At 40.7% G+C, this 24,817-nt stretch overlaps 1 protein-coding gene across 9 annotated transcripts in view; it reads left to right on the forward strand.

The window, feature by feature from the left end:
* Positions 1-687: 687 nt before the first annotated feature.
* The window catches only part of ST3GAL3 (ST3 beta-galactoside alpha-2,3-sialyltransferase 3), a 301,371-nt gene continuing 277,241 nt past the window's right edge, over positions 688-24,817 (forward strand). For 4 of the 9 annotated variants that reach the window (XM_042462931.1, XM_042462935.1, XM_042462934.1 and 1 more), the window contains exons 1-2: positions 690-843; positions 12,020-12,164. In XM_042462931.1, the coding sequence (XP_042318865.1) occupies positions 12,050-12,164 (115 nt within the window). In that variant the 5' untranslated portion in view covers positions 690-843; positions 12,020-12,049. Of the gene's footprint in view, positions 844-12,019; positions 12,165-13,222; positions 13,250-24,817 lie in introns of all 9 variants that reach the window. The other 5 variants (XM_042462933.1, XM_042462932.1, XM_042462928.1 and 2 more) reach the window with 3 other exon arrangements.

The following is a 24,817-nucleotide window of genomic DNA, read 5'->3' on the forward strand; positions in this document are numbered from 1 at the left end:
AGAGCGAGCGAGAGAGGTTGCATCCGCACTGCAGGAATAATCCAGTTTGAGACTGCTTTAACTGCCCTGGCTCAGTACTATGGGATCCTGGGAACTGTAGTTTGTTGTCACCACAGTTCTCTGACAGGGAAGGCTCAAATGTCTCACAAAAACTACAAATCCCAGAATCCCACAGCACTGAGCCGGGGCAGTTGAAGCTATGCCAAAGTGGATTGTTCCTGCAGGTTGTGCCTTCTTACATAGCAGGGGGTTAGGCTTGATGGCCTTTAGGGGGAGCATGAAGGGCCAACTCTATGGTTCTATGATGGCCATAAGGGGAGATGAAGGGGGGCTTCCTCCAACTCTATGGTTCTGTGATTCCTAGACAGTCGGGGGGGCTCCAAGTGTAGTGACCCTTCCTCCCAATCGCCGTAGACGACCCTTCCTCCTCCTGATTGGCTAAGCGGGCAAAGATGCCGCCTGCCTGATTGGACTATCCCTTGCCCCGTTCTATGTCTTCCCTTTCCCTATTGGACAGCGGCGCGCCGTCTCTTTCTCTCCGCTTCTCTGATTGGCCGGCGGAGAGAAGCCCACCAACTACACTCCGGCTGCCGTTTTAGGTGTTTCTCTGAGGGGAAACCCCCTCCTCCCGCCGGTACCCAGCCTAGGCCTCTCGCCATTGGCCGACGGAAGCACCGCCCCCTCCCGTGATTGGTCTGCGGCCCCTTCTGTCCCTGAGGCTGGCGGCGGCGGCTGGTTGGCGTGAGTGCCAGCGCCGCTGCCCGGCCCGGCATGGCGGGTGGCTGGGCGGCAGGAACCGGAGGCCGGCGGAGGAAGGGAGGCCGGGAGACCCCCGCTGCGCTGGTGAGGAGCGGGGCCACCGAGGGAGGGAGGGGGGAGCGGTCGCCGTCCCAGGCTACATCCACACTGGAGAGATAACCCGGTTTGGAACCGCTTTGTGTGAGTCTGGGATTTGTAGTTTGGTGAGACACGTAGCCTTCCCTCTGAGAGAGCGCCCTCTGCCACAACAAGAGACACCTCTCAGGGTTTGTGGCTCAGCGCTGGGGGATCCTGGTACCTGTAGTCTCGTGAGGCACTTAGCCTTCCCTCTGAGAGAGCGCCCTGGGGCCGCAACAAGCTGCAGGTCCCATGATCTGTGGCTCAGTGGGATCCTATGGCTTGTGGTTTGGAGAGAGACACAGCCTTCCCTCTCTCAGAAAGCGCCGTTGGGCCACAGCACACTGCCAGCCTCAGTGGGGGCTCTGGTGCCCCCCATTCCATCGCCTGGAGCCTTGGCAGTGAACGCGCAGCCCTACTTCCCCTTCACCAGGGATGCTTCCTTCGTTCCTCCTTACAGTTAAACATCCTCCATCATCTTCCTTCTCTTTGCTGCTTTGCTTGTTCTGGGGAGGTCTTCCTTGGTTTCCTTTTCACTGCTTCGTGGAGTTGCTTCTGATTTAACACTGGGATGGAGCGGGGGATGAAATGGCGTCTGGGCCCTTGGTTTGTGGGGTGTTCCTTTGGTTTCTTCAGTAGTTTTGTTTTTCAGGTTTTGGAGCCAGCATGGCGTTTGACGGGTGGACTATGGTCCAAAACACACTGCAGAAATAAGACAGTTTGAGACCGCTTTTGCTGTCCTGGATCAATGCTAGGGAATCCTGGGAACTGTAGTTTTGTGAGACGTTGCCTTCTTGGCCAGAGAGCTGTGGTGTCGCAATAAACTACAGTTCCCAGGACTCTCTAGCACTGAGCCAGGGCAGGTAAACGAAAGTGGCCTCAGTATGGGATTGTTTCTGCACTGCGTTTTGGACCGATGACTCCGTGTGGAGGAGTCTCCTTCTTTGGAGGTCTTTAAACAGAGGCTGGATGGGGATGCTTGAATTGTGATTTCCCGCATGGCAGAGGGTTGGACTGGATGGTCCTTGGGGTCTCTTCCAACTCTTTGATTCTGTGACTCTTGGAAACCAGGGTTCCAATCCCTGCTTGGTCATAAAACCCATTGAGTGACCCTGGGCAAGTCACACTCTCTCAGCCTTGGAGGATGGCAAGAAACCTGCCAAGAAAACCACATGAAAGGGTTGCCTTAGGGTCACTATAAGTTGGAAAACACTTGAAGGCACATTATTATTAAGCTCTCTGAAAGGTTGTGGAATTCAGAGCCATAGCTGTGTTAGCCTGGAATATCCGTATGCAAAGGGATCTTACAGCATCTTGAGAATCCACCTCAGCATTAGGAATGACTTCCCGACAGAGCTGTTTGATAGTGGAATATGCTCCCTTGGAGAGTGAAGAGTCTGCTTCTTTGGAGGTTTTTAAACAGAGGCTGGATGGCCATCTGCCAGGATTGTGTATTCCTGCCTGGACCTGATGGCCCTTGAGGTCAATCCCAACTCTATTATTCTATTGTCTTTGTGATTAACTGAGTGAAAGACATAGCATAAGATTTCGTAGGCTTGGTCTACTTGCATCTGAGGAAGTAGACCAAGGCCCAAAACAGACTGCAGAAACAATACAGTTTGAGACCACTTTAACTGCCCTGGCTCAGTACTAGGGAATCCTGGGAATAGTCGTTTATTGTGGCGCCATTGCTCTCTGACAGAGAAGGCTAAATGTCTCACAAAAGTACAGTGCCCAGAATTCCCTAGCATTGAGCCAGGGCAGTTAAAGCAGTCTCAAGCTGGATTGTCTCTGCAGTCTGTTTTGGACTCAAGTCTACAGAAGCCCATGCTACAACTTCTTTTGCACATCCCTTTGCATCTTGAAAGGTTGTTGTTTATTCAAAATGATCAGCTGGTATGTTGTAATTCCTCTTTGCCACAGAGGAGCACCTGTCCTCTTGCAGATTTGGCCGTGGCTCCTGTGTTTCTTAACCATCCTCTTTGCTGAGGGTTGCTGTCAAGAGCTGAAGGCCAACAGCAGTTGGATGTTTTTAATAGAGATACCAGTTGGCAACCTCTCCTTTTGTGTCAATATTTACTCTGTATCAAGGAAAGCCAAGCAGGGTGGGAAGAGTAAGCAATCATGTTTATTATAGCTGGGGTAGTTAATAAGAATGCGCCTGAATTCTTAGGTATCATCCATGTGTGGTTGTATCACACCTATTTGTTAGACACATTCAACATCAGTTTTCCAACTGTGTCAATATTGACTTACGCAGAGTTGAATGTGAAGAGAAACCCTTATCCAAACTGTAACCAATCCATTTCTCTGAATGCAGAGTAAAGGAGAAAGAATACCGTACCAAAACATATCTGTATTTGTCCAAACTGTCATCTTGTAACTTTGGTAGATTAAGGGCAAAGTTGCCTTCAGTTGCCACATAGGAATATCAGCATCATTTGTGTTGAAGGTAACATGAGAATTTGCAGCGAAAAGGAATCAAACCAGAGAACTTGCTGATCAAAGAGAGGACCTGATCTGTTTCTGAAAGGGGAAGTTTATCCAACCGTTCTTGCATTCTTTTATTATGATGGATTCTTCTGAAGGATAAATTTTAACACAGAACTGTCCCCTTTAAAAACAAACAACTCTGTGCACCTGAACAAGATTTTACCTTACTGCTCTCCTTGTTGTACTAGCTTTGAATGTTCATGCAGCATCTTGTATTGGGGGGGGGGGGCAGGATGCCGGTCTGAGGTAGCATTGAGACAGTCTGTCACCACCTCCGTGCTGAAAGTAATATAAGCCAATCATCATGAAGCAGTAATAAATTTAAAAGTGCAGGTGCTCATTATGGAATTCCTCATTGCTTGGTCATGAAACTCACTGGGTGACATTGGGCAAGTCACGCTCTCAGTCTCAGGGGAAGGCAATGGCGAAGCTCCTCTGAAAACCACATGATAAGTTTGCCATAAGATACCAGTTGCTCCTAATACATTCAGTTGTTGTTGTGTGCCTTCAAGTCATTTCTGACTTATGGCAAACAGGGCATAAACACTAGGTCAAGATTTTCCAGAATATAATTATCCCAGCAACAGGGAACAACACTTTATCTCAGTGTCAATAGCAGCTCTTAAGCTTGTCATCTTTGCCAGGTCTTTTGTATAGTCAACGTGACTTAATTGTCAATTGAGACAAGTCAAACCCAAACGCTTCATATTACAACAGGGAGAGTTCTCTGAAATACATATCACTGCTGGGAAAATCCATTTTCTTCCAGCTACTGCAATGTTTTTGTTGAAGTTAAGAGTGAACTGGGAAATCTGAGGGATAGTTAGTAATTGGTCATTGTTCTTGCTAACCAAAAAACCCTGATGCTTTGATCCTGTGAGCTAAGGTTGCCAGACACAACACAGGAAGTGCTGAATTGTCTCTAACCACTATTTCCACTCACCTGGCTTCCTTATGATGAATTCCTTTGCTGCTTGCTCTGAAGTGTTTTAATGCAAGAGCAACATTGGCCTAAGCAATGTGCATGACTCTTTATCAACTGATCATCATTCAGCCAAGGGAATAGGTCACGATTTGGAAGAGGAGAGCTATGCAGTTGTCTGTCCACCTCCTCTCCTCTGTTCCTGGAACTGAGCCTAGAAGGTACTCTCACACAGCTCCTAATAAGTGTGATTTGATCCTTATTTGGGCAAAAATAAAGCTGCCTTTTCATCAGAAGTGTACATTAGCAGGGCTTGACCAAGATATTTCAGATAGAGAAAACCCAAATACAGTAGAGCATCGCCAAGTAAGAGTACCAAAAAATAAATTGTTCCTGTTTAGCATTGTTCACATTTGAAACAGCCTCTTTGTCTACTGAATGAGAGGATGCGTCCTGGAAGTAGCCATACCTTTGAGAGAAGCAATGTGGAACATACCCAGTGTCAAACACAAGGACTGTTTTGCTCACTTGCCATACATATTATCTGAGTCTGAAAAGTATCTGACACTTCTGGAAGGCAGCATGATCACATCAGTTGGAAGCAAAGGGCTGGTGCTCAACTGACTAGAGGCCTGAGTATCTAAGAAATCTCAGCAGAATCCCTTTTTTCAAGTCAGACCACATTCTGAAATTAAGGAGGGAGCAACTGGTGAGATAGCTGTCTGTTTGTGGTGCTCCGCATGTGGAAAGTGTGTGGCTTGCCTGGTTTTTTAAAACTCCTAAATGAAGAAGGTGTTTTTTTTTAATTTGGCCAGCAGCCCAGACCTTCCAAACTGTCATCTGATCTAGTTTTAAGCATGGCTGACAAATCCTTTACTGACTGAATTGCTTTTATGTCTTCTGTTTTTCCCCCTTTTCATTTTCTTGTTTGTCTTTTAGTCTGGTTATTTATTAAAATCATATGGCTGTATCCATCAATATGCTTCTGCAGATTTATTATAAAATACTGTAATAATAAAATACTGCAACAACAGTTTAAAAATGTATGCCATCACAACAAATATGCATTTTTACTTTATGCTTTTTCTTCCAGGGTCAGTGATCCAATGAAAGAAATCTCCAAAACCAGATAGGTAGATAGATTAGAAAGCTGAAGATGTTTTTTTTTACTATACTAAAAGAAATGGCTTGATACTAACTTATCAAATCTGAGTCCTCTGACAGCATGAAATCTTTGCATCTTAGCTAGTAGTTAGCTTATACAAGCATACTGTTTGCTGGGTTTATGCAGCTTCCATATATATATATTTGCCATTGTTTTATTGTTCAGTCAGCAATCACAAAAGTATTGAGGTAAGTTCACAGTACAGTCAGCCCTCCACATTCACTGGGGTTAGGGGCACAGGACCCCTGCAAAAGTGGAAAATTTGCAAATAATTCTTACCCTCCCCAACCATATTTAACACAGACAAAAAGTACAATGTGCAAATTCAGCCCATCATGGATGCTTTTGAGGAGGCAGGGTTCCTTTGCAAGGCAGAAATGGGTGGCTGGCGGGACTTGCTGTCGCCTCTGCTCCTGCCCTATGCCATTTTTAATATGGATTTGTTTGCAGTATCTCAGTCTTGTGAGGCTTCCAGACCCTATCAAAAATGGCATAGGGCAGCAGTAAACATGGCAGGAAATAATCCATGAATAATTAAATCTGCAAAAGTTTGAACCCACTGTCTGTATTTGTTCTTATCTCCATGTATATCACATTGATTTTAAAATGTTCCAGCATAGCATTGTTGAGTATACAATACAGCATAAAACCCTAACAAAATCCAGAAACCATCATATAAAGATAACTTTACTGAGGGCTTGTACAGACAGGCCAAAATAAAGCTGCTTTGGGTCACTTTGGAGGTATGCTGTTTAAATGACACATGCATCTTAAGAGGCCAGAAGCTGTGTCAAAGCTGCGCTCCAGTCCTTAGGACTGGAGCATGGCTTTGGCATGGCTTTTAGCCTCTTAGGATGCATGCATCATTTAAATACCATACCTTCAAAGTGACCCAAAGCAGCTTTATTTTGGCCTGTGTATACGGGCTCTCAGTCAGCCAAAGGTATCAAATAAGTGGTGCTTGCTTTCAAAGTTTTGGTTGAAAGCTAGCTTTCTGTTGGCCTAAAAAGGCTTAGACCACATGGCCACCATGTCATCCTGCGTGCTTTTTAACAAATTAAAAAAACTTTTAAAAAGAGATTTTGTAAGTCTATTGACATTTAGTTTTAACATTTATTTTAAAATTAGAGTTAAATAGTCTACTAGTGATATTTTGTGCTATTCAAAAATCAGTTTAATAGTCTATTATAAAATTTTAAAACTCAGGGTTTGTTTTTAAGTGTGTGGTCATTTGTTTGTTTTTCGATTGTTGATTTTTATTTGCCCTGCACCTGGCAAAAAAGATGTTTGCCTGCTGGGAGAAAGAAAACAGGAAAGTAGTCAGCCAAATCTCCCTCAGTAGGGTGTTTCATAGTTCTTCATCTTGTTTTGTGTTTTACCTGCAGGCTCTTTCTTTGATTGATGAAGGACCAAGAAAGCAAAGGGAATCCATTTTAAAACTTAATTTTAGTTGATGTCCAGAAGCAATTTTATGAATTAATGTTGTGAATAGTAATAATAATTGTACCTTGCCAGTTATGTTTGGCTTTTTTTGCTAGATCAAGTGCTATGTACAACTTACCTTCTTTTTCTTATGATATTCATTTAAAAAACCCATGAAAGCTTTGCACATTATTTTATAAACATTTCCACATGGGATTAAGCAAAGGGGAATTAGAGTCAAAAGTGGATGTGCTCAATTTAAGCAACTTTGTCCCTTGTTACTAAGGTTGTGTTTGTATAATTAGAGAGGAATCTTTGAGCAACAACAACTGTTTAGGATAATGGCAATGAAGTGTTAGTGGTACCTTTTCTTCTACCTACTAAATGCTCCAGTTACAGAGGAAAGTTGTGCTTTTGTTGTTGTTTTTGCCTCAACTTGTCAAAATGCGATTTTAGGGCTCTAGTTGACTGTCACAGAATATCTTTTTCTATACTGGTGGGGAGGAAAGAAACAAGCTGTGCAACAGCAGGAAAGATACAAATGAATAAAGTTATTCAAGGCATGGCGTTTCCTTGTCAATTATTTAGATATGATATTGAAGCATGGCAGATCTGCTTTCATATGAGTGGGGGAAATGGTGTTCAGAGGTGAAAACTGCATTTGCAGTGTCTCTGGAGTATTAGTGAAAGGAACCCTGCATTCTTTCATTTTTCCATCAGTTGTGTTTTCTAATACTAGTGAAAGTTCAGTGTTTTTAATGCTTGTGGTGTGTTTGAAGGAGTGCCTTAGACACTAGTGGTCAGATGAAGGGATCCTGATCCAACTACAGTTTTATTGGGTGGTATGTTGACTGTTCAAATCATCTTGGTTTAGTTTTTCAAAGTTATTTTATGTACAATAGTTAGTGCCTGACACTGTAGTGCTTTTTACCTTTAGTTGCTGGTAGGGACAAAGAACTCTATAAAACCCAAACTTCTTGCTGATTTTTGCTCTCTCCCAAGTCTGTCATTCGGAATCAAGGAAGTCTCTGAATATCCTTGTTCGGGTTCAGTCAGTTAACCACCTCTTCTCCTAGGAGGCTCTTTACCCACAGGGCATGTCAGCATAACTCTGACTTCCATCTATCTCTGATTTGGTAATGTCTGTGGAGATTGCTTGGTGTTCTGAAGGAGATTACAGTTTGCTGCCCTAATTTTGCACTCCATTAAGAAAAATCACACAGATGGGAATAACTTTCTTAATGCAATTTATTCTGGTTGCTTGGAATAGTCATGGAATGCCTTGATAAGTGTTCTTTAAAGAACAGTTTAATGTAATATCTGAATTAAATTTGACATGACATGGAGCAAATCATATAATTATGGTATGTCCCAGTGAGTCAACACTGGTTGAATTAATATTGGATTGGAATGATCCATGGGGTTTAGTACTTCCATCTACCCTGCCATCTCTCTCCTCACTTTCATGGAAGAAGTCTGTTACTTCGTCTTTTGACCAAGACATAATTTTGTGGGTTGGAAGTAATGGTAAAGTATGTTTTAATCAAAAGATGAAGGTGCACATACAAGGAACATAGGGGGAGGAGGAGGTACTCAAGCTTATGGCTCATTGTGAAGACCTGCTCCCTGTGTTCAGTCCTCATCGTGGAAAGTTTGTCTGTAGAAAAATAACAAAACCCACATCCATAAAAACAGATTGTCCTCCTATCCTCTTTCTGACACACAAAAACTCATCAATTTAATCACAGAAATAATGACCTAGGTTATATCCACAGAGCAGAATTAAAACAGTTTGACACCACTTTAACTGCCTTTACTCCATCCTACAGAATTCTGGGATTTGTACTTTGGTGAGGCATCAGAGGTCTCTGACCGACCAGGCTGGGAACCTCACCAGACTACAAATTCCAGGATTCTGTGATGGCAGTTAAAGTAGTATCCAAACTGCTTTAATTCTGCTATGTGGATACATCCCTAGACTTTTAAGTTTCTGCTCCTTTGTAGAAAGTAGATTTATGGTTGAAAACACACTGCAGAAATAATCCAGTTTGAGACTGCTTTAATTGTCGTGTTTCAGTGCTAGGGATTTCTGGGAATTGTAGTTTATTGTGGCACCAGAGCTCTCTCAGAGAGAAGGCTAAATGTCTCACAAAACTACAGTTCTCAGAATTCTGTAACATTGAGCCGGGGCAGTTGAAGTGGTCTCAAACTGGATTATTTCTGCAGTGTGTTTTAAACCAGAGTCTTCTACTTGTGAGCAAACACCATTTTTGCTGTCACTAAGAGACGAGCAATCATTTTTAGATTTTCTAATGCCAAAATGAGAGTGGTTATAATAGAACCATATGCTGAGTCAATATGGTTTATTACTAGTTTTCAGGATCTTTTGGAACAGTTCCAGAAAATATAGATATTTACATCCGTGTTCTGCCATGCCTTCAGGATCTGTTGTTTCATAGTACAAAGTACACTGCCAAAAGGTGACGACATTTTTATTGAGTCAGGCTTTCAAATTTTAATTATGGAACTGCAGTGTGTGATGTGAGAGCCAGCGTGGCGTAGTGGTTTAAATGTTGAAATAGTATTGTGGAGGCCAGGGTTTGAATCTCTGCTTAGCCATGGAAATCCACTGGTTTCCTTGGCCAACTCCCACTCTCATCCTCAGAGGAACAGAAAAGGCATCCCTCCTCTGAGCATTGTTTGCCAAGAAAAATCTGTGACAGGGTTACCTTGGGCTTGCCATTAGTGAAAAACAACTTGAAGGCACACATCACCACCACCACAAGTGTGTGAAGTGATGCACACACACACACACACACACACAAACACACTTTTATTGAAACCATGCTTTAAACATGTTTTAAGTGTTAATGTTTTTAGCTGTCTTTAATCATGTTAATAATATTGATATTTAATTTCTTTAACTTTTGAAAATGAATGTTTCAAATTATTCTAAACTGCTGTGAGTCCCATTTTTGGAGAAAATAGATTCAATAAAAAAACAAATCTTCTTTAGTTTTAGGCTACTGTTGATGTTGTATATTTAAATGTAATGTAACTCTGGGAAATCTTGTCATAATCATGCAGTGTAATGAAATAACCATAGGTTATTCTTCTTAGTTGCTATTCTCACACAAATGGGAGGAATGTGTCTTGCTCCTGCACAGAACCACACATGGAACGTTCCTGAGCTGAGTAGGTTTTGGTAACCCTGCCCCATCGGGCATGTGTCCATGTTTGGTGCCAAAGGGTATTCTTTCTTTAGTTCCTTTTCACCTGTTGAAGGGCTAGCTTCTGTTGCATAGCATTTTTGCTTTCTTGGCATTCTTACGTTCACTTCCTTCCTTCTTTCTCTTCTAAATCTATTATGCCTGTTAATTCTCCTCTTTAAACCTCTAAATATTTTTTTCTTTATTGTTACTAGAATTTCCCAGTCTCATATCTTTTGGACCTCTTCTCTTTGTGACTTTGGTATCAAAGCCTTCAAGCTTTGTATGGTCTCTTAAAAAGCATGTTTCTTTTGTAGGAAAGATATCTACCTCTACACCCACTCCTAGTACCGTAGTTATTCTGTCTGGAGAAGGGCTATTTGCAAAGTCCTGCTCCAACTGCTAGGGCTTCATGATGCAGGGTTTAAAGAATTGTTGCTCATGCTACTGCCTGCACTTGTGGGAATGGTCCCTGTGTATCTCACTGAGACACACAGCCTGTGCCTCTGCTTGTAAAACCTCCTCCCTAGCTAGGGTCAATGAAAGGAGCAGGACTATCTTCCAAAGCTTATATACATTTGGTCCTAACCTTAGTAATGCTTTTGGAGGGTGCCCCCAAACTGTTAACAGAACAAGCATGGTGTAGTGGTTTGACTGTTGGACTCTAGAAAACTAGACTTTTAATCTCTGCTCAGCCATGGAAACCAACTGAATGATCTTGGGCAAATCTATTCTCTCAGTTTCAGATGAGGGCAATGACAGCCACTTCTGAACAAAATTTGCCATGAAAATCCAGTGATAGGTTTGCCTTAAGGTTGCCATAAACTGAAATCGTTTTGAAGGCATACGACAATAATAATAATAATAACTTTATTACGGCCATTTGGCCAGCACAGGCATACGACAATAACCAAACTGTTTATTATGCTGCAAAAAATGAGCAGGATATGTTACAGGTAATAAATGTTTTAAGTAAAGATTAAATTAACACAAATGATACTTCTTGCATGAAAAGCTGGTGTATCTAAAGGAGTAATGTGTGTGCTGTGTTTATGTGCCTTCAAATATTTTGTTGATTTAGGGCACCCCCATGAATTTCATAGGGTTTTCTTTGGTAAGGAACCCTCAGAGGTGGTTTTGCCGGTTTCTTTCTCTGAATGATATCTTACAGCACCTGGTATTTGTTGACAGTTTTCCATGTAACCAGGGCTCACTATACCTAGCTTCCAAGATGAGACAGGATTTGGTCCCTTTAGGATATTTAGGCCAAAGTAATAATATATCTGTGTGTTGTGTGCCTTTATTTCTGATTTATAGGCCTGTTACAGACTGCCAAAATAAAGCTGCTTCGGGTCTCTTTGGAGATATGCTATTTAAATGATGCATGGGTCCTAAGAGTCCGGAGGTCGTGCCAAAGCCACACTCCATTCCTAAGCACTGGAGTGCAGCTTTGATGCAGCTTCCGGATTCTTAGGATGCATACATCATTTAAATAGCATACCTCCAAAGAGACCCGAAGCAGCTTTATTTTGGCAGTCTGTAACAGGCCAAAGTGACCCTAAAACAGACCTATATCAGGATTTTCTTGCCAAGTTTCTTCAGAAGGGGTTTACCATTGCCATCCTCTGAAGCTGAGAGAGTGTGACCTGCCCAAGGTCACTCAGGGGGTTTTCATGGTTGAAGGAGTAATACCCCGCTTTAAAAACAAAATGAAACATATACTGAAACATGTATCCTGTTCATTTTGGTGGAAGTTACTGGTATGTCCAGTAAAAGGTATAGAACTGGAATATTGGTGCTTCTGGTAGGAGTACTTGAATAATATGTATGAAGAGAACATATGTGTGAGTGATACTTTATGTACACATAAATTAGTCAACATATGTAAACCAGCTAGAAAACGCAAGGCTCAAACTCTTTTATTTCTCTCAGGTGTTATAGAAGATCCAAACCCATGAGAAGATGGGACTGCTGGTGTTCATGCGTAATGTGCTACTAGCCCTCTGTCTCTTTCTGGTGTTGGGATTTCTCTATTACTCAGCATGGAAACTGCATCTTCTACGATGGGAGGATTCAAGTAAGTATACTTGATGTGCAGACTATCCAAGAGTCTCCACTGATAAGGCTAAGCAGTTTTTATATTTTTCAGATCTTCCTACAGATGAGCAGTCTGGAATGAACTTCTTCATTTGCTGAATCCTTTAATGATCTGTAGAGATGAATTCAACTTTCTCTTAATATTCTTGTTATCTAGATTAATTAAATAAGATACTGGGAAAAACAACAGCTGTGGTTTCTTGCCCTTGCTTAAGTGTACAGTCGCCCCTCCTTTTTCGTGGGGGATCTGTTGCAGACCACCTCACGAAAATGGAGTTTTGCATATATTAAAACCCCATTAGCTTCAATATAGGCGCAGGTGCGTGGGTACACGCAGGCATGCACCAAGGCCACAGACCCCATTTATTCTCCCTCCGTTCATCCCTTGCGCATAAGCGAGGGACACGTGTCCGAAGACCATGAGAACGGAGGGAGGACTGTATTTTCATTCACAAGATTGTCATTTGAGCCTACCTGTTCAATGACCTTTCAAGAGTCATGTGGATCAATTGGCTTTCTTTATTACTTTTTTATTAAAAAGTTATATGACTGTGAGATTGCTATTGTCATCTCACTCTTTTTGTCTTCCATTAGCTTTAACATACATCTGTATAGGTACATGTCTGCCTTTATGTTAGCTATATAACTGACCTGTGTGATATTGAGTGCAATGCAAATTTTGCAAATGCAAAATTGAGTTGGAGGAATCAAGCTCATAAATGAATGCAGCCACTGCATTAGTGTTTACATAGTTTGAGGAGCTGCTTTAGTGCAAAATATATTGTGCTTCCTCTTCCATTAAGGTTTTGTCTAGCAAGAGACAACTCCATTTTTTTGCTTTCCTACCTAACATTTTTTTAAATGGGGGAAAATGCTTTGCTTTCCCAGGGTTCCATTAAATTTGTTGTTTTAATTAAGAAAGACTTGATTAGGTTCAGGATGTGAGTGACTGAGGTATATACATTTTGTACAGAATAATCTGGGGCATTAGCCCTTACCTTGTTCTGAATACACTTTTTTTTCCTTCTCTTTCCCTAGGAACGTTTAGTATCTTGTTTTCACATGGTGAGTCAGTAAAATTGAGGGCCCAAGGTCTCTCTCCCATGAGTGTTTCTGCTGTATGAATGGAATATTATTTTAACAACTTGATCATTATTTGTTCAAATTACTTTAATTTTGGTTTTTGTCTGAGGATACTAAAATAGTGATTCGTTTGGCTGGAGAGAGCAATACAGCATATAAATTTAACATAAATGTGTGGAGATATGCTTTCTACATCCTATTACATCATTTTCCATCATCACTTTTCCTGGCAGCAGCAGAATAATTGCTGGACGCCTTCACAGTTTGTCCCCAAACATTCATATATTGATCATTAGACTTGATTCAGTTGTGTTTACAATAAAAATGTTTCTGTGGTGGTATAGGAAGGTCTGATATTGCCTTGCTACTGACAGTGGCTTAGCCCTTTTAGTTTCTTTTTTACTAGATTTTACAAATTCTAATACATTAGCTTTTCAATGGCTGCAGATGTCAGACATCCTGTTGTACAGTTGGTTACTATATGAAAACTAATCTGTCACGGCTATGATTATTTTGATATGAACTTTGAATAAAGTAGACTACACACCATATATAATAAACAATAAGTCGACCTCATGTATACGTCGGGGTCAACTTTTGGGGCCAAAATTGATCCATGGATATAAATCAAGGGTCAGACTTAAGGAGGAGGCCAGCTGGGAAGAGGCTTGGTGGACGATTTCCCCACCTCTTTCCAGCTGAGTTGCTCCCTTCAAAGATAACCCAGCTGGGAAGTGGCTGTGGTGGCAATCGATCACCCTCCTGTCCTTTTCCCAGCTGGATTGCCCCCTCTGGAGGCAACCCAGTTTGGAAGAGACTGCAGTGGTGATCAATAACCTTCCCAGCCCCTTCCCAACAGGGCTGCCCCCACTGAAGGTAGCTGGGCTGGGAACCGGCTCGGGGGGATGACTGTATTGACCCTTGTATAATTCGACCCAGGCCTTTTGGGTCAATTTTTTAATCTAAATTTTTCAACTTATACATGAGTATACTGTATATGGTAATTGCCTCAGGGGAATTAAAAATGATACGTTTGTGTGTGTATGTGTGGTTTCCTTGGGGACTTGAGGGTACTCGAAATACACCAAAGAAGTGGCCAAATATATTACTGTTTACTTAAGAAATAAATTGTTTACTTAGAAATGTATTCCTTAAATAAATTATTTTGGTAAGTTGTTTTTGTAGCTAAGTGGTTGTAGGATTGCAACTTCAAGTTAAGTTTGCTAACAAATGCCAAAATAACAGTGAGATCCATTGGTAGATGAAATATGAAAGTACAAATCGTGTGTTAACTGATGAATATTACGAACAGTATGGATGACATGTGCTGTTAAGCATAGGAGCTGAAATGAAAAATGGGCCATTTGACTCCTCTGATGTTGTTTTTGTACTTAAAGTTTGAGTTGCTGACTTTATTTGTTAAATAAGTAGGATTTTCATGATGAATGGACAGAACTCAGCCAAAGTTAAGTACCCTGAAGTTTTATTAATGTCAGTAGGATACCAAAACATAGACTGAACTTCTTACTTTGGAAAGAACATGCCCTTTTATGTCTGACTGCACTATTCTATGTGTGTATATATCATATATGCCAACTCCACAAAATGTTTAATACATCTGATGGATTCTTGTCCATGAAAGCATAGGTTGTTTGTCTTTAAGGTGTCACCAGACCCTTTGTTGATTTTTATATAGACTTTCCTTTTGTCTGCAACTTGAGCTTAGTGTCTTGTTCTGTCAGCAGTGTTAAATCCCCTCTGTTCTGCTATCTCTTCGGAGGGCATGATTCCAGCGACTCCATCTTTTAAAACAGTAATAGAAGTGCACCGTTACCTATTAACTGTAGATGAAGATACAGAGTGCAGAAGATCTTGATCTTCAGTTTTCAATAAAACCGATAAAATAAATATAATAAAAGTAGGTATTGTTTGTTGTATTCTATGATCATTGAGCTGAAACATTTATTTATTTTTATTTGATTTGATTTGATTTATATTCTGCCTTTCTCCCAAAGGGGGCCCAAAGTGACTTGCAATATTAGTTAAAATAGCAAAAATAATGCATGGTACAAATGTTAAAACATCAATAAACAATCAATCCAGTTAAAACATTACTTTTAAAGCATTAACTTAAAAAAAATTGAAAATCTGGAAACACATTATTACGTATTAAAGCATCATACCCATTGCACATCCTTCTATCCCAGCCTGATTGTTTAAGTAGGAAAGACTTTACTTGCTGGTGAAAAGAGAGCAGAGAGGGGGCCAACTGAGCTTCCTTGTGGAGGGAGATCATAGCCTGAGAGAAGCCACTGAAAAGTCTCTCCCCTCTGTACTCACCAGAATAGCTTGAGAGGGCTTGGAGTAACTGGGAGAAAGCCCTTCTATGAAGATTGTGAGATTTGGGCAGGCTCATATGGGAAGATACAGGCTTTCAGCTAGTTTGGACCTAAGCCTTATAGGGTTTTATAGGTTTTATGGGTTATAACTAGCACTTGAAAACAAGTGTCGTCGAAAAAAAAATTATTAGGCAGTGATGCTGTTTCCGCAAGAGAACTATATCCTTCCTTATAAGCAGCCCTAGAGCCAGTGTAGTGTAGTTTGAGTGTTGGACTATAATGTGGGAGACCAGGATTCAAATCCTTGCTTGGCTATGGAAACCCTGAGTCACCTTGGGCAAGTCACTGTCTCAGCTTCAGAGGAAGGCAAAGGCAAACCCTGTCTGAAAAAATCTTGCCAAAAAAACAAACAAACCAAAAACCCTTGATTGATTCACCTTTGGGTTGTCATAAGAAATGACTTGAACACATGCAACAACAGCAACAATAACCAGCTCTGGTCTGTAATCTAGCCACAGCATTTTGCATGTGCTGAAGTTTCTGACCAGTTTCTAAAAGAACCCCAAATTAGAATGTGTTTTCTGTTGTGTATATATGTGCCTTTAAGTGCCCCATCAACTTATTGTGACCTCACAAATTTCATAAGGTTTTATTAAGCAAGGCATACTCTGATATAGTTTTGCCAATTTCTTCCTCCCATCCAAGTACTAACCAGGTTTGGCTCTGCATAGCTTCCAGGATCAAATGGGATCTGATGCCTTTGGAGTATTTCAGTAATCCAAATGGGCTGTAACCAAGAAATGTGTTAGTGTGGCCAGATCTGACATCTCAAGGAACGAGTATAGTTGATACACTAGTTTTAATTGTGCACACCCACTCCTGGCCATCCCCAATACTTGCGCCTGCAGGCTCATGCCTGAGTTTAAGACTATGACCAAACTACAAACCTGAGATTTCAGTAAAACTCTATCCAGCACAGGTTAAATCACTATTCCCTGATCTGCCTTCTAATTGACTAAGAGCACCTCTGTCTTGTCTGGAATAGGTTTCAATGTGCTCAGCTTCATCCAGTCAATTAATGACAACAGACATTAGTTTAATACAGAAAAGCTTCCTTGGAGTTTAGTGTAAATGAGAGATAGAGTTGAGCATTATCAGCATACTGGTGACACCCCTAAACTCCAGATGGTCTCTCCCAGTGGTTTCATGTATAACTTAAACAGCATGAGGGACAAAATTGAACCCTAGGAAACACCACAGACCAATGGCCAGGTTGTTGAATAGCAAACCCACAGCACCATCTTCTAAGTGCACTCTCCAGGGAGGACTGGAGCTATTGTAAAACAGCACCTCTAAGTCCTATCACAGAAAGGTAGCTCAGAAGGCTACCATGGTTAATAGTATCAAAAACTGCTGAGAGGTCCAGCAAAACCAGTACAGGCACACTTCCTCTGTCCAGTTCCTGGCCTAGGCCGTTTGTCAAGGTGACCTAAGCCTTCTCTGCCCCATAACCAGGGCTGAGGCCAGACTGAAATGATCTAGATTATGGCATGTTTACCTTTAACATATAAAAGTCTCATCAGAGAAGACATGCATCAATGTAAAAGCTTCCCAAGTAGACTGCTTTTCTTGTGCATCGTTCAAGGCCACTTCTAAATAACAGATGTACAACTGGAGCCTGCTTTATCTCCCCACCTGCACTACATATTCCAGGTAGTTAATATTTCTTTATTATACAATGTCGTATATTCCTTAGCTTCTTAAACAGTGATACAAACTACTATTAGGTGAAATGCAGCGTTTCCAGGTAGGAAGTTTCAGATGGAAGTTTACTGCACTCCAAGACTGAAAGTAAAAATGTTAAAATTGGTGCCTGAAAATTGGGTCAAAACAGTGTTTTTGATCTTCATGGATTCATCCAGGAGATGCAGCTATTCCATCTAAAACAAATACATCCCTCCAGAAGAGGACTAGAAGCCATTTCCATTTATATTCCCCCCCCCCACATTTTGGGGTTTTCATGTCACCCACAGAAGAACTCAGTGATCAAAAATGGCTTCTCAGATCTTCTGAAGATGCCTACTTCTGATCTAAAATGACAGGAATCAGTATATCTGTCTGAAATTTCAGTATGTTTCTTAACAAGGGTTGCAATTGGATGTCACAATATATGTAATAAAGTAAACAAATCTTAATATATCCCCCCCCCCCAAAGAAATGGGAAATGTGTTCTTTAAAAGTCTGCAGTGAATTGGTCCATCTAGCCCTCTGTTCCATCTGGCAGCAGATCGCCATGGCCTAAGTAAGACAAAGGTCTTTTTCTGAATTTGGGAATTTCTGTGTGGCTTTACCAGTGAACTGTGAAAGCTTAGTACTTCAGATCTCGTCTATTGATCTAACATGAGGAAGTTGGTATGATATTATTTTTCAAAAGAAGAAGCTCGAGAGTGTAGGTGAGCAGATATATCTAATGCCTTTGGCTGATTCTGCATTGACTCGACACCTTCTGGTAAGTATCATCACATCATGACATTTGCTCATTCTTAATATGTCTCATACAATATCCTTACTGAATTCCTGTATCTTCACTTTTCTGGCAAGTACAGATCAGTCTTCCAACAAACTACTGCCACATAACTATTGATGATGATGATGACGATAATTTAATAATATTAATATAGGTAAAAGTAGAAGTGGCTTCTGAAACTGTTCAGCAGTCAGATTTGTGTGTGTATCAGCTTCCTGTTGCTGAAATGGTCACATTCTTACTCATTTCTTCCTGCTGTTGTCAGTTGCTTTTTTCCAATGATTGTATTGTAAAAATAGCCTGAGCCAGAAAAACACTGATTGGAGTCTTTAATTTTATTCCAGTAAGTCTGTTTCTATGGGAACAAATACAAGATGCATGAGCAAATAGTTTGATTCTCTCTGCCACTGGTGGTAGATTCTGCTTTTGCTCCTATTTTTATTATTATTATTAACCTTTATTTATGAAGCGCTGTAAATTTACACAGCACTGTACATACAATCTTTTTAGTTAGATGGTTCCCTGCCCTCGGGCTTACAATCTAAAAAGACATGACACAGAAGGAGAAGGGAGTGGTGAAGGGAAAGGGTAAGAGGTCCAGAGCAGTTCCTCTCTACCTCCAAGGCCTGGACCAAGGCAGATGTACTGGAGTGAGGGCTTGGGTTCTTATTGTGATACAAAGATGTATCCTTATGAACACAGAGCCTGAAGTGAAGTTCTTGAAAACATACCTTTCAGGCTTTATCTGCAAGTCCTCTGGGATCATGTAAATAATGCTGGTGTTTTTTTTTTTTGGGGGGGGGTGATGTTTTTGACATTTTCCCACACCAATTTCTTTAGTTCTTTCTGAGGTTTCATTTTCTTCTAGCACACAGGCTATCAGTGAAGGTTCTTGGGCCCATCAGAAGATTGTGAACTCTTTTTTCTTTTGCAATCTAAGATACAAATATTGGCAGTAAAATTTTATGAAATAAACTTTAGAGAAGCTTAAATATAGTTATCATTTATTTATTTTTTATTCTAGTGCATTATTATGCAATACTAAATTTTGGGACAAGTAGCACACTTTAGATTAAGGAACCTAGAAAGGAAAATGCTGACCACTAGCTATGGTGCTCCCCTCCATCCCCCACCTCCCAAATATCTGAAGTTTCAAATAGACAGCAGAAATATGATGTTTGCCAAGATATTCTTGGGTTTGGCTTGCTGGAACCCATGTTGTGTTGGTATGCCTTAAAGTTTTAGTCTGATTTCAAAGTACTGGCTGGGGAATTTTATGCCTCCTAATTTGATATAGTGTGTAACTCAGAGTTGGCACCATTGAACTCAGTAGGACTTCTTAGTAGACTTGCATAGAACTGTGCAGTTAAGCTCAGTTTTGCTTTGTTTGTTTTTGGTCAGCTAAGTGCATTTGTTCATGCTGCATGTCTGAGCACACATTCGGTTATAAATTGGAAACCAGAATGATAAATCCTGTGAACATGATAGTGATGGTGGTGTCCTTAATTTTGATTATAGTGATATCCATAATTTATATCCATATATTATGGTGATATCCATAATTTTGCATAAAAAACTAGTAAAGAGTCTAGGGAGAAACCATAGAAGAATACAAGGGGTGCATCTACCCTGTAGAAATAATGCTGTTTGGCTGCAGCACCCTTCTATGGAGTCATGGGATTTATAGTTTTACAAGGCCTTTGGCTTTTTCTGCCAAAGTGTGCTGGTACCTCACAGAACTACAAATGTAAGGATTCAGTAGAATGGAGCCATGGTGGTTAAACTGGTGTCAAAATGATTTATTTTTTTCAGTGTAGATATACCCAAGAACACAACCAGTACTGCTTCTGTGGACTAGAGTTAGGAAGTTCTAGGAATTCATACATTTTTTCTCTCTACATTTTGACAGCCAAATCAGATGTTAATATGTTAATAATTGATAGAGTCTTCAGTAGCAGTCTGTATCACATCAGGGCAATAGTGCCAGACGAAAGGGAGTTTTAGTCCTTCCCTCATTTTCCCTAGCTTTTCCTTGCCGTATGAGGGAAAGCACACCAGGTAGCTTTTGAAGTCTACCCACACTACTTTAGCATTGGAGAAACAATGCAGTGAAACAAACATTATAGTTATGCTTTTAAATATAATGGTTCAATGAATAACAATAAGACAATAACAATAAGACAAGTTCTATAAGTTTTAGCTCAAGAGATCTCTTCACAATGACCTGTGAAATGCTTGTTTCAACAAAGCCTGATTTTTGTGAACATTTTCACATTAGGAATAAAAAACTGAACATTGCTTTTTATTTTCCAGTAGCAGCATAGTTATTTTGTCATTTTTTCTTAGCAGCACAGTGTTCTGTAACTGTTGACGTTGCTAGTACAAATATATTCTTCATCTTTTCCTGAGTTTGCCATTTCTTGTCTTGCTACCATCATCATGAAGGTATAACAGGTTTTAAAGAGTGGAAGGGCCACCAATTTGTATCTGAACACATTTTTTTCCACAAGTTCACCAGTGTAAGGCCGCACTGAAGTGGCTAGACTTTGGAACAAAAGCTGGTTCCAAAAATAGGAGAAAAATTTACAAAGACACAAGAAAAAGCTGCCAAGAGTCCTGTGGTCTTTAAGGGCTAATTAATTTATTAATAATTTAGAGTAATAATTTATTGTGAAAGTCTCTTACGTGCTGCAGGATTCTTTGTTTTCTTTTTTGGCCATAGCAGGTTAAATGTTGCCATTGTAGGAAATGGTTACAATGGAAGACACAAAAGAGGAAGCAAGTTAAACTGGTGGAAACTATGTACTGAAAGGACTTGCAGAAGGATAGGTTAGAGCTGAAAGATAACTTTGCTGAAGAGAGGTTTGAAAAAGCATGTTCATTTGGTTCCCTCTTTCCCAGAAGCAGGGACTCAAATAATAAGAATAGGGTGCTTTGGACGGGTTTTAACAAGGCTGTCTAGCAAAGTCCAGTTTCAATGGTAAAGTGATTTCAGCAAAATTATTTTAGTAAAGCAATTTCAGGGTGATTTTGGAGTGATTTTAGTGAACAGCAGTCTGGAACGATGGACACAGTGAGAATCAGGAACCAACTAGAATGATGGGTGTTGAAATCTTGTTTTTTTTAAATAATATTTTAGACCAAAGCATACAAAATGAGGAAACATGGCAAGTCCAGGTGTACACTTATGTTAACCAAAGCAGATACTAATTCCCATAGCCCTTGGGGGCAGGGGGAGAAGCTTGGGAAATAAACTCACTGAATATATCCAGCTGGCAAAAATGGCTTGATGAGCTCAAGTGGAGATAAATGCATGTTCTCTCCTATCGCCAGATGGGGTTGCTTTATTCATAATCTAGTACTGGTTCTGTTGAAATATTTCTCATATTTAAACCAACCTGGAAGTTTGAGCTCCAAAGATAGCAAACAAGCTTAATGGAGAGAAGAAAGCGGACGCATTACAATCTGATCCATATGGTGAGTTGTTTCCAGTGTTAAAAGATCGGATGCCCCTGTAAAAAGGAGGCTATTAAAACACTTTTAAAGAGCAAGCAATCCACTATAGGTTTTTTTGTGGGTTTTTGGGGCTATGTGGCCATGTTCTAGAAGAGTTTATTCCTGACATTTCGCCAGCATCTGTGGCAAGCATTCTCTGAAGATGCCAGCCACAGATGCTGGCTAAACGTCAGGAATAAACTCTTCTATAACATGGCCACATAGCCCCAAAAACCCACAAAAAATATGGATGCCGGCCATGAAAGCCTTCGAAATCCACTATAGCCTTGCTCCAAGCCTAAATGACCCCTCAAGCAGCTTGTACTTTTCCACACCAACAATCACCAACTTCTACACTGGCCTAAGCATCTGTTGTCCAAATCTCATTTGCTGACAAGAGTTTTGCATCTCCTTTTCCATATTCTTCTTGCTTTGCTCATTTTGTAATTAAAATCATTGCTTCCTACCCCTCAAAACAGATACATAGACGGTAGCTTTCCAAGAGGCACACTGGAAGCTTTTCAGGCTAAAGAGTATCCTGTGTTTCAGACAGAAAACAATTTGCAGAGTACTCAAGGAAAGAGTATCAAGCCATGCACAATTTTAGAGAGTTAAATATAGAACTGATGTAATAAAAAACCTTCCAAGATAACTTTTTACAGATCCTTTGTAAACACAAATGTGCAAAGCCTTACAAACATAAATTCAGGAAAGAAGGATGGGAAACTAGTGGCCCTCTAGAACAGTGGTTCTCAAACTTTATACCCTTGTAACCCCCTTCATAGCTACATGCAGATGTTGCACCTCCCCTCTTGACATACTGTAATATACTGTATAAATAAAATCTTGTTTGTTTATTGTGCCTGTTTTTGTTCACACATGAAATATGTATATTCATATTTTAATATTTTATAAGGAAATAGCTCTCTCCGTCCTCCTCAGGCAGAGAGCCCATGCCTTCCTTGCCATTCTCTTCAGGACAGAAAAAGTTTGGGAAGCAGAGAAGGACGAGGGATCAGGGCATCAACATCTTGTCCCCCTTTGAGCAACTCTTGTGCCGCTGCCCCCCTTGGGGTCGTGCCCCATAGTTTGATAACCACTGCTGTAGAGAACACTAGACCATAATTCCCACCATCCATGGACACTGACTAAGGGGAACTGCAATCCAATATCTGGATAGACTTTTGGTCGAAGATGATGGGGACTGCAATCCAGCAACATCTGGAGGTCTTCATGGTCAGTCTGTGATTTAAGGAGGAAATTCTTTAGTTGAATTAAAGCCAGAGGTTCTCTTGGATCTGTCAGAGGGAGGAGCGCAGTGACCATGCACCAAAATGAGTGAATTCTGTGGATCAGAATTTTAGTTTATAAATCATCTTGGAAAGATTTTTTTCAGAGTTGCCCTTGGCTTCCTCAGGCTGAGAGAGTGTGACTTGCCCAAATTCTATTCACCAGAGTCCAACACTCAAAACCACTACACCACACTGTCTGCCATTCTCAACACACAGATAAGGAAAATAACTATATCAGTCTCCCTGAACAATTTCCTTAAGGTTATTTGTGCTATATTTTCATTATGGTAAAGATATATTAACTTTCTGATATGTTAAAACTTTTGCTGTTTCATGCAGTGCTGCTGAGCATCGAATAACATTTCTGCTTGTTGAAAGGAGCCCTCTTGTGGATCATTTCATAATGAACTCGATCCAACTTAAATATTGCTCCTAACAAATTTTCTGCTCAGGGTTAACAAGCTAGGGGAATCTTGATGTTAAATCCTTTGTGCAAGGATTTGGGTCTTACTGTGAAAGAAGCTGATTGTTGAAATAAATGAGAATTAAAATAGTTGGCTAAAATCTTCCATTTGTTTAAATAGATTTTAATTAAGGTAGGACTAATACTGAGGGGAGATATATATGAGTACGTGTGTGTGTGTGTGTAATATAACTAGGGAATTCATACAAATATAAGATAGTCAAGTAGGAGATATGTTACCTTCTGATTATATTCCTTTCTCTCCAACTGTAACTTTAGAATCTTAGATGATACATCCCTGTACTCCAACCAAGAGTGTCCTTGCTAGCATCTTGTCCAAAAGCATGAGGGGAAACTGAAACAATATGAAAATACCATACTTCTGCATATCAACTCTGCCTCAGATATATATGCAGCAATATGGAAAATTATGCATTTGCAGGCTTGTGTATAAAAAGACAAACTTTCTTAAAATGAATAAGGGAAAGATTAAATAATGGGTATCCCAAACACCTGTAGAAAACTTTTGAAAACAAAAAGGATTTCAGGTGCATGAATTTGACAAAATCCATTATCTCATTGATGTACAAAGAAAGATCTATTGATCCCTATGACACTGTTTTCTTAGTTGCAGCTTTTTGGGAGGTGATGTGTAGCAGTGCTGCAGTGTTGAGAGAGACCATGAAGGGTCATTTCTGCTGTGGGCAAGGCCTTTGATCTGCTGTCTGAGGGCCTACACATGGATCAAAAGGACCACGTTTCCCTTGGCCTTACGTTATTCTGTCTGGATGACTCAGGCCGTTAGCCCTGGGCCGTGATCACCCAGTCCAGATGCCAGTCTGGTGATCCTGGCCCAAAGAGGCCTTAATCCAGTCCAGAAAGATCAGCTGTTTGCCATGGAGTTTCCAGGATCAAATGTCTGCAAATATTGATTGCTTCAGACTTGGAACGGTTGCATCCTCGGTTTCTTGATAAGAATGTAATTGTTGTATCTGTTGGGAATGAAAGCTTGTGCCACTTTTGCCCTGAATTAGAATGGTCTTTCCACTTGTGAAAAACTGCTGGATACATACATATCCTGCTTGGGCTTCTTATGGCTCTGGATTAGATAGCCGTGAGCTGTAGTGCCAAGAAATTAGGTCAGCCCCAGGCACTGGCAAGTCATGCAGCACCCTGCCTGAATAGAATAACCACAGCTGTGGACTATTAATTCAGGCAAGTGTGGAAAGGAAGTCAAAAGGCAAGTGTGTGTGTGTGTGGGGGGGGGGGGGGACAAAGGGAAGAGAAGAAAAAGAAAAGGAAGAGAAGCCAACAAGGTGAAAAGGTGTAGCGGAGGCTTTCCATGGAGGAGAGTTGACGCACAATGCTCTAGGCAGAAGAGTCAGAACAAAGAATTACACAGCTGCAGAGCAGGGATAAGTGGAGAGCAAGAGG

This window comes from Sceloporus undulatus, chromosome 4 (genome assembly GCF_019175285.1).
Source record: "Sceloporus undulatus isolate JIND9_A2432 ecotype Alabama chromosome 4, SceUnd_v1.1, whole genome shotgun sequence".
Classification (NCBI taxonomy): Eukaryota; Metazoa; Chordata; class Lepidosauria; order Squamata; family Phrynosomatidae; genus Sceloporus; species Sceloporus undulatus.